Raw genomic sequence first — 10,340 nt, forward strand, 5'->3', positions numbered from 1 at the left:
AACTAAAAGGTTGAACGTAAGAGGTAATATTCCAATGAAGTAGTACTTAAACAAAGATTTTTATAATATGATGAGGCATGATAACAGCATTCGTTCAGTGGTTGTCGTTTGTTGCTGTGTTACATATTTGTTTATCGTTCATTATTTTGTACATAAATTATGCCGTCAGTTTTCTCGTTTGAATTGTTTTACATTTGTCATTTCGGCGCCTTTAAACTGACTATTCGGTATGGTCATTGGATCTGCTCATTGTTGACGGTTGTAAGATGACATAAAGTTGATAATGTCGGTGTCATTTGGTCTCTTGGGGCGAATTATCTCATTGGCAATTATACCACATCTATTTAATATTATCTGGCCTCTGTGAAATTGCAACGCTATCAAAACACGATTCTTTTACAAATAAGCTTATTCCACTGAAATTTTAGTAAAATCGAGAAAGAAAAGTTGTTACATCTAAATACTCAAATGACTCGATATTTGCCTTGTGTCCGTCTCTTCTTCTTCAGGGGCGGATGCAGGAATTTTCGAAAGGGGGGGTGCTAACCCAGGGCAAAGGGGGGTGCAGGGGGGTGCAAAACATATGTCCCGATACAAATGCATTGATCGGCAAAAATAAAGGGGGGGGTGCGCACTCCCTGAACCCCCCTGGATCCGCCACTGTTCTTAAACACACCAAGTGCCAGTTTGAAACCAAATGGTTATATGTATTATGAATATATTTGATCCGGAATGAAAAATACTTACATTACAGTTTCTTTTCACAAATACAACTTTTTTTTGCATTAAAGGGACCAAACAATATTTTTACCCGCCCTATCTTTCGCTCGTCGGTGAAGTTATACACAAGTTCACCGGGAATTTAAACATTTTTATTCAAAGATTGATTTTATTAACAATAATGAGCATCTTATTCCTGGATAATTATGAAGACCAGACCGGTCTACAGTCAGGCTAGCATAGGACAGCATGTTGGAGAAGTTCACTTCTATATATACAGTTTTAAGACAATACATACACTTCATTTATGTTTCTAATTTGCTGTCTTTTAAGAATTAGATCAAATATTTAAAAATATGTTAAGAATAGTTTATAGATATAATTTTCTCATTAGCTAACCACCGTTTGCACAAATTTACCAAAAAAACAAACATAAGTGTCCATTCAATGCGCAAAATTCATAAAAATGCTGGTTAAAGTCAATTTTTATTTTTTCAGTTTTTGGCAAGATAAGAAATAATCACTTTAAATTCCGTCTACAAAAAGCTGTCAACAATTGGTCGAGGTTGCGATAAAACATTTTGTCGTTGTTTCAGCGCATGTTGTATAGCACGACGCGGACCCATTGGTAATCCTAGATCTAAAAGGTCGCCATCTGTGAGTAGAGACAGATTACTCAAATCAATGTCTTGTTTTGTAAACATATGTAAATAGCCACTTAATTCGCATGTTTCGAGGAATCGAACGAGCGGTGTAGCATCGTCGTCGTCATCGATAACTTCGTCGGCTTCCCATGGCACGTCTTTCATCTGTGTTTGTGATGCAAATTGCATGTCTTCACTTCCACTGCTTGAGTGTTCGTCGCCATTTTGGTAGCCATTTACAACAGTTTCAATACCATCAAGGTCGTCTGCAGATGCAGACCGATGACCATTAGTCATGCCTGTAAATGTTCCAGACATTCCGGTATGACTTTTTAAAAATGAAATTTTCCCCAACATTGGACGATTGAATATGCCTGGCTTTTCTTCTTCTTCGTCAACATCATCGATTCCACTGTCAAGTAAATCAGAATCACTTTTCCATTTATTCTTCGAACTTGGCATTCCTGTAAAAACATTATTCAGAGCTGGTCGTATTCCTTGTGTATCATTTTCACGATTGGTCAAATACATGACATCTGATGCTGACCCGGCTTGAACTAACATTGACCCAGGTGCCAATGACCTTAATGTTCTCCTTCCACTGGTACCTACTTCTTTTGGATCATAAGTTCCTCCCCCTTCTTGACTCATTTGTTTCATCGCAATTTTTTTCGCAACACCCCTTTTACCCGTCCCGATAGCCAAATCGGAAAAGTTGGACGATGATGAATGTTGTTGAAACTTTTTATTGTTGGCTAATCGTTGACTTCCTTTAAGTTTTATAGTCAGTGTTTTAAAGAAACCTCCTTTCGTTGGAGCTTTGAAGTCGTTATTCTCTCTTTCCTCACGATGTTTTTCCTGTTTTTTCACATATCGGTCAACCTCTTTTTGCAATCTTTCGTACCTTTTCACATTGTTTTCAGCATCGCGCGTCGCCTTTTCCTTCAAACTCTGAACGACTTTCGGATTTTTAGATTCTTGCTTTGAATGTGTACTATCCAAAAATTGTGCAATATCACGTCTGTCATAAAGATTTGCAATGTCTAAAGCCGTGTGGTACTCGTTATCAAGAGCCCAAATATTACATCCAAAATTTACCAAGTAGTGAACAACATTTTCATGTCCATTTTTGCAGGCGTGATGTAGCGGAGTAAATCCTGTTAAATCGGCCTTGTTATGGTCACCACTGAAAAAGAAAAAAAAGAAAATATAGCATTTCAAACGATTTTAAAGAAAATGTAAGAAAACCATTGGATACTGTTGACTGGATGGTGGATGGTTATCCTGGGTAGTTGTTGTTGTGATGTTGTTTTTAGAGCAAATTTCATAATGCTTGTACGATAAAACTTTGGTTGGCTTGCTTGCTTTGTTTGTATAAACGTTTGAGATTGAATTCTTCAAACAATGTATATTGTAGGCATAGTTAAACCTTTATAAGATATTCGCTCTCATCCCATATGGAATATACTGATCCCATATATCGTATAAGGTCTCTAACACACCATGTATAACTAATAATATATATAAACATGTATATTTAAATGATTGGACCTCATCCCAATTACAATTGTACAATATACGAACAAAGCAAGCAAGCCAACAAAAGTCTTGCTCTACATGCAATAGGAAATTAGCTCTAACAGAAATTTCATTATAAGTTTTAATAACACTTGCCCTTTTCTGATTTGTATGATTAACATTTAAAGTATATCTGGAAAAAACACCAATGTATGTCGACATTAATCTGGTTTGCTTGGAACAAATTCGAGAAAAAAAAGTGCAATAAAAGTTGCGGACGAAATTTTGAAACGAAAAAGAAGAAATGGGCGTCAAATCAACAATCAATGAACCCAAGCAAACCTGTACTAGAGGTTAAGTATTTTTTAACCCTGTTCACTATATCTACCAAGTCTATAGTGTTCTTGCTAGGAAACCCGAGTAAGCTCTTAATGAGTGAAAGAATGTATATTGATATAAGTTCATTTAATTCTGACTTGTCCTTTTTATTTTACAGTCCCTTTAGGATGCCAAGAGTTCAATATTCTAGTAACTAGGCCATATGTTGGTCAATAACCCAGTGTTTCTTCGGAAATATACAAATTTTTATTGTCTTTATTTTACTGTACATGTAATGTTTTATTCATGAAATGGGACAATGTACTATTAAATATGTGAATAGTCTCTTACACTGTTTTGAATTAAGAAGTGTCCCATTGCAATCAGTTGGCGTCTGTCCGTCCGTTTGTAATTCTTTTTTTTTTTTTAATCCTTTTTTTCCTGAATAACGTTATTCAAATCAATGTTACCATTTCATTTTTTTTTTTGTGAATTTATGTAAACATATCTATCAATGAGAATAAAATTTGAATATGAAGAGGAATTGTATTTTTGCCGATCATGCATATAGGAAAAGGAATTATCAGTATTGCTGAAACGTTATTATCACACGCAACAGGATGATATCTATTGAAGTTTGTTTAACTGGCGGAGATAGTTTACACTATGATGATAGCTATCTAATCTATTGACGTTGGTCTATGGCCAAACCTGGACAGTTATTTCAATTATTTTGAATTAAACTGATAAAAGGATAAATAATTTACAATAATAGAACTTTCATTCATAATCGTGTTAATCATGTGACGGTACTAGATTTAAGCCATAAAGTGACGAAGTTTAGAGTACCGAGAAAGTGAACGTTTATGTCATGTCCATAGCATGTCCTTACTACGTTAATTTCGTTTTATATATAGGATCATTTTTACATTTCAGGGATATACTATTAAGCGTGGTTGTACTGTTTGGATTACTTTTGTCATTCTGTGTATATCTTTATTTAGTATCATGACCCCATCCCCTTGCCAGTTTTATGGATCTGATTTCTCACGGATTAATTTTTGTTTTGAATTATCATGTGGCTCTTGGTGGTATATAATGAAATATTTGTTTGAGTGCCTTTCAATGACAGGTATCAATTCGGGTTGATTAAAACTGCACAAATACACGTAAATATATGTAGATATGAACAACAACTTTATAGTACAGATCATCAGATGAAATATTCACTGTAAAAAGTAAAATCTATCGAAACGTCCCCATATGACGATCACAAAGTCATCTTTATAAAGTAAGCATAAAAAATATGTAACAAGCATCCGTTTTCTTTTTTTAAAAAATGGAATAGTAATTATTCACTATTGTCAAATTGTTCTAATCAAATGATGAGTTCAAAAGAGTAACAACATGAAAATTATACTTCATCTTCATATCAAAAACCCTACGGTATCAATTTGATAAAAATTTGAAATTAGACATTTTTTTAGTAACTTTGATAAAAGTTTTGTAATTGCAACCATGAACAAAACTATCGATTTACGTTATGAATTTAACAAAAATCAGCTAAATTAGTAGTTGCACTTCCTTTCAACGAATTATAGAAACAAGGATTTCCACTTAACTTTGAATGGAACTATTATTGAAGAAAAGTTCACGGTAACTTGTTTCGTCGTCAATCGAGTTTGAAGAAATTTGATTAAAACGTGTTTACATAACACATACACAATATTGTGCATATAGATCGGTAGTATTGCAGTACACAATATCCTTAATATTTGTTATCGGTTTCTTGCATTTCAGTGATCATTGGTAAATACGGAGAGAATGTTTACATTTGCCTTTGAAAAGATCATTCTTATAACGAGTCTAAATCGGTTGTAATCTTCCCTGGGCGTTTGAATGCTCTCCATCCCATATGCAACTTTGATCCGTTTAAAAATACGGTAAAAGATTATTTAAAAACTAACAAACGAACAATGATATATAAGCATTAAATGTACAAAAGAAGCACTTATAAATATCTATGCATGGGATTTACGTCGAAAAGATATATAGCTTATTGGGTACAATAATCCCAATATTGAATGAGGACGGTCTCAAGCAAACGACCAAAAAGACCTACAGAAGTGACTTTTGAGTTTGTCTTCACGATAAAAATAAGTTAGTTTGGTGCAAAATTTCACAAAAAACTTAAGCGCATGTAAAAATGACGATAATTTATAAAATTATATATATATCCCTCATCAATAATATTAATGTAATTAATGAATAAGATTTTTATAGATGAATGTATAAATGGATTGCAAAATCCTATCAGTATTTCATTCCGACTCATTTTTATGTTCATAAAAAAACAATTATCGGAATAAAACCTCTAGACAGTGAAACAAATTTAGGGAAAATTGCTTATTTGGACATTTTTGTTGTTAGAATTAAAATATTTTACAACGGCAATAAATTTTCGTTTTTAACATGGAATCCCTAAGACCCTTGTGTTGCCAGGTGTCAAAGTTCTACTCTATACTACATATCAGTACATTATATAGGTGTGTCAAAATATTTGTTCAACATTCAGATATTCTTTGAAGTTTTAGTAACCAAGTTATTTTGAACAATTTATGTGCTTTAATCTAAATATGCAATTTATATTAACGTATATCTACTTCTGTGTAATGCAAAGAAAGATTTAAATAAATATTGGAAAGTTAGAGATAAGAATTGGCCAACTTGGACAACAATCAATTCATTCTTTAATAAACATAATCTGCTGGATAAGAAGACATTTGCGAAGACGGTCTAAATTCTATAAATAAGAAATGTTGAAATAGAATTCCTTTCCTCTCTCTCTCTCTCTGTTTTAAACCGGGATTTGCCCGAATCAAATATGTTCGACTTTTTTATTTCTTAGTTTTTTCGTCCCTTTTTGTATTATTTCATACTGAAATTCCTCTATATCAAAACCGTAAAAATATCATTTGAATCTAAACGCTTCATTTTCAATTTTTCTGACTACTCATGAAAAATCTGAACAAATGTCTATTGAAACAAGATTTATATTACTAAACAGTTGTGTTTTTTTCGAAATACTTTCCCAGATGAGCAACAGATACATGAGATGTATCCAGCAAAACCTTTCCGAATTTTTGGTCCTTAATGCTCTTCAACTTCGTACCTTATTTGGCCTTCGAGGTTTGTTTTTATTCGAGCGTCACTGGCGAGTCTTTTGTCGGCGAAACGCACATCTGATATACAAAATTTCCATCCTGATATCTATTGTTTCTCACTAGTAATTTTTTGGACCTTTATAGCTTGCTTTTTGGTGTGAACCAAAGCTCCGTATTGAAACAGTACTTTGACCGAGGTTTGTTAACTTTTTTACATTGTGACTTGGATAGAGATTTGTCTCATTGGCACTCATACCACATCTACTGACTTACTCTATTATAAATTTATGTAATTCTTTTCAATTATGAAGTTTCCTGAGTATAGTAACCTTTCTGTTTTATCCTCCCACATTCCAATGTAGGTGTTATCAAATAGATCAACATCCTATGCCACAAAAACATTTTTCTTTACAGTTCATTTAGACGTCACATCAGAATTCTTTCGTGACAATATTTACCATTCGTCATTGCATCTATTCCATTGGTGACAAAACAATTCTGATAATGATCATACAAAATGTCTCGTAAAGGAGGGGTTGTTAATTGAAACTGGCACTATTCAAACGTGTTTAACTGTACTTTCTAACGGATACTATTTCCTCGTTTAAGAGTTGGTCCCAGGGCAAACCACTCTGAATTTTATTGAACAGTAGCGTGTAAATAACGCATTATTTGCAGTCATCAAATATTCCAAATTTGCCAGCTATTAAACTTATATTGTTTGTTTTTTCTCAAGTTGTAACCATAAATTATAATAAAATGTTTTCACCCTCTAACGTTGTTACACTATCTACAATTTTTTTTACTGAAGATTCCGACTTCTGGGAGAGTATAAAATAACCAAGAGTACAACAATTAAGTCATGGATTGCTGTATTTTTTGTGTTGTTGTGTTGCTGTCCACAAATATTTTATGTAATTTTATGTGCTCATTATTCTATATACTTATATTTCAGCACCCCATTATTCTCTAATTTTATATTTCAGCACCCCATTATTCTCTAATTTTATTCGCCTTTTTTTCTCTATTTTTTATTTTTTATTCCATTTTTTTTTATTGTATTGGTCCATTAGTATATATTCTGTCAGCCAAATCAAGACCCTCAACAATGAAGAATAGAATAATAGATATCTGTTGAACTTTACACTTAATTTAAATTCTATTGTGAATATAAAATTTGAAAGATTATAAGCAGTATGATCCTAAGCTAGATATTAAACTTAATTTCACCAATACCAGACAACCCGAAATCTTCAAATCTGAAATATCATGATGCGCATATATATATGCAAGTTTTATCTAAAGAAGTTATGCCATATGCTGTGCACAATTTAAAACCTTGCCAATCGATTATAAACTATGGAGATTTGTCCTCAATAACTCATTTCCTTATCTAATGCAAACATTTACAATCACGAAACAAAAACCCTTGAAAACTGACAACTTCTATTGTAGGCCGACAATATAATCCAACCCTTTAACATAAAATATGTATTATAATATTATAGGTCTGATGTGTAAATAATAGTTGCACATGAAATGTACCTATCCTAACCAACAGAAATATTTTGTAAGTGAAATGGATGAGGTTTTATTAAAACCAAATACCTACATGGATTAATTTTACATTAAGGCTATGCACATTAAATTGAGAATGGAAATGGGGAATATGTCAAAGAGACAACAACCCGACCAAAGAGCAGACAACAATTGAATGGTTATACATTTATATCAACTTAATAAGGAGACGTGGAGAAAATATCAATGCAACAGCAACCGAACGACACACACAGACATAAGACAAGAGGCAAATACGGCATTCCATAAAAGATAGTTGTCTCAGTTTCAATATGTCCAATTATTTATCGCGCCTGGAGTCTTAATATCGTGAATTAATTAAATAGAAAATAGAAAAAGATCAGACATTAACTCTAACTTCCCCCAAATAAAAAAGCCAACGGTAGGATATGGCTCAAGGCTTTTTTAAATTCGGAAACCATACACTCTTGAGATCTGCATCCTTGTCAACCAGACCACGCTTATTTAAATTGCTTTACATTTCAATTGCAATTCTACACAGGCTTAGGACTTTGGACATTCACCCATAAAAAATAGACGGTATCCATATTAGAGATAAACGGTAAAGAAAAAATAGTATGAATTAACTAGACCCCTGTTACACTTATCGCAACACCAGTTTAGAGTATGCATAGATTTATAAATGACGTGAAATAATACTGTAAGATTCCATATTTCGAATCTGTTCTATACCGCCATCTGATCAAAATTGACTTTAAATATACATGTATTTTTACATACAAAGAGGACATAGTGTTCAGCCATATGTCAAACGGACAAATACATTGATTGTATAAGCCTTGGGCTTCAAATATATTGCAAGATAACAAAATTTATTATTTTGCTGATCAAATCATCATATTTTTAATGTAATAAAACATGTTAATAACGTGAATGAAAAATGTTTGGACCAAATATATGCAAAATTCGATTTTTCTGTAATTTTAACAAACAAGGCTTTCACAATGTCAGAAATATTCCAAAATTATATTTTAATATAAGCCTGAAGCACCCCAGTGGTGTATGTCAAAATTACCATTATTTCGACCGTACTTAGATCATATCTTTCTGGTTATGTATACTATTACAGTCTCCGACAACAACTAAACAATGTAAATATTTCTATTGTTTTTATATGACATTGAGTGTCTTCTATAGAAGGACAACATTAAATATTGCTTATTCTTGCTTTTCTTCCATACAAGGATTATATTTCATTACTTTTAAGCAGTCAAATTTTTTGGTATATGTATTTAATTATGATAATTTATGGTAGCGGGTTTTACATCTTAACCTAATCTACATGAAAGTATGATTAGATATTACAAAGTAATGCCAAAACATGCATGCAAAATGTTAACTATAAGGACATTTGTTTGAGTTCGAATTCGAAGAAGGAAGAAAAGTTCACTTGGTTAAAGTGTTTCGTCAGAAAATAGGTTCAAATCACCTGAAACATATTTTTTATAACGGTTTATTTTGATAACCTTATTATTATACTGTGATACCTATAATCATGTTGGATTTTTTTACAATAAGGAAAATAATCATTTTACAAATTTGTCCACATACAGGAAATAGTAAAAAAGATGAGAAATACATGTATATCAGGAGAATGAACCAAAGTGCAGATAAATAAAGAAAAAAACGTATAAATCTACTATATCAGTATCTAATACCTACCCTCTACCAATAATTTGTCTTAGTGCGTCCAAGTTCCCAGAATAAGCAGCCCACAATGTGGCGGTCATTCCATCTTCGTCCGTACTATTTAATTCCCTTTTTGTGGCACTACGAAGTAAGTCCAAATAACCATCTCTAGCAGCTTGGTGGAATTTCTCATCCCCCATAATTAAATACTTGTGTTTTGTCACATAAACTGGTTGTTTTATTCTAATACATATGTATAGTACAGTACCATATGCGGCTTACTCGGTGATCGGATAGATAAACTAACTAAACGATTCGATTTCGAGAAATTAGTCACCTGAGAAAGATTCGAGCCAAGAGCGAACTTTGATATGAGATTGGGTCTTCAGTTATGAATATTCATGTTGTTCAATATAAAGTAACATTTTATCGATAAGAGTAACTATTATCAAACACTATGACACATTTTGGTCAGGTGTATTTAGTAAATTAAGTCCAGGTAAAAATTGATTAGAAATTCGAATTTTCCCAAAACATTGATCTATTTACCTTTATAATCTACAAATGTTAAACTTCCAGGTGCTCTGGTACATTCAGAAATGTTATTCTTGAATTACCTGCATTTTATTTCATTTGTGTAAATAATAAACAAGTTAATCTTAATCGAAACAGAAACATTACCATCAGCATATGGGAAAGACCATTATTTTGACTTTGAGGATTTTTTTAATGTTTTTTTTTATCAATC

At 32.5% G+C, this 10,340-nt stretch overlaps 1 protein-coding gene across 1 annotated transcript; it reads right to left on the reverse strand.

The window, feature by feature from the left end:
* Positions 1 to 857: 857 nt before the first annotated feature.
* LOC143045243 (pre-mRNA splicing regulator USH1G-like) lies at positions 858 to 9,983 on the reverse strand. Its single transcript, XM_076217608.1, has 2 exons — positions 9,626 to 9,983; positions 858 to 2,550 (listed from the first exon to the last, which is right to left on the reverse strand). The coding sequence occupies exons 1-2, from the start codon at positions 9,790 to 9,792 to the stop codon at positions 1,257 to 1,259; spliced, it is 1,461 nt and encodes a 486-aa protein (XP_076073723.1). The 5' UTR covers positions 9,793 to 9,983; the 3' UTR covers positions 858 to 1,256.
* Positions 9,984 to 10,340: the final 357 nt, after the last annotated feature.

The sequence above is a fragment of the Mytilus galloprovincialis genome, chromosome 9 (genome assembly GCF_965363235.1).
Source record: "Mytilus galloprovincialis chromosome 9, xbMytGall1.hap1.1, whole genome shotgun sequence".
NCBI lineage: Eukaryota > Metazoa > Mollusca > Bivalvia > Mytilida > Mytilidae > Mytilus > Mytilus galloprovincialis.

What these genes read in the sequence shown, in the direction of transcription:
- LOC143045243 (XM_076217608.1), bottom strand. Translation starts at nt 9,792, where the DNA reads ATGGGGGATGAGAAATTCCACCAAGCTGCTAGAGATGGTTATTTGGAC. An exon ending in AGACAAATTATTGGTAGAGG is followed by an intron (nt 2,551 to 9,625) that starts GTAGGTATTAGA and finishes TTTCTTTTTCAG; the next exon opens with TGGTGACCATAACAAGGCCG.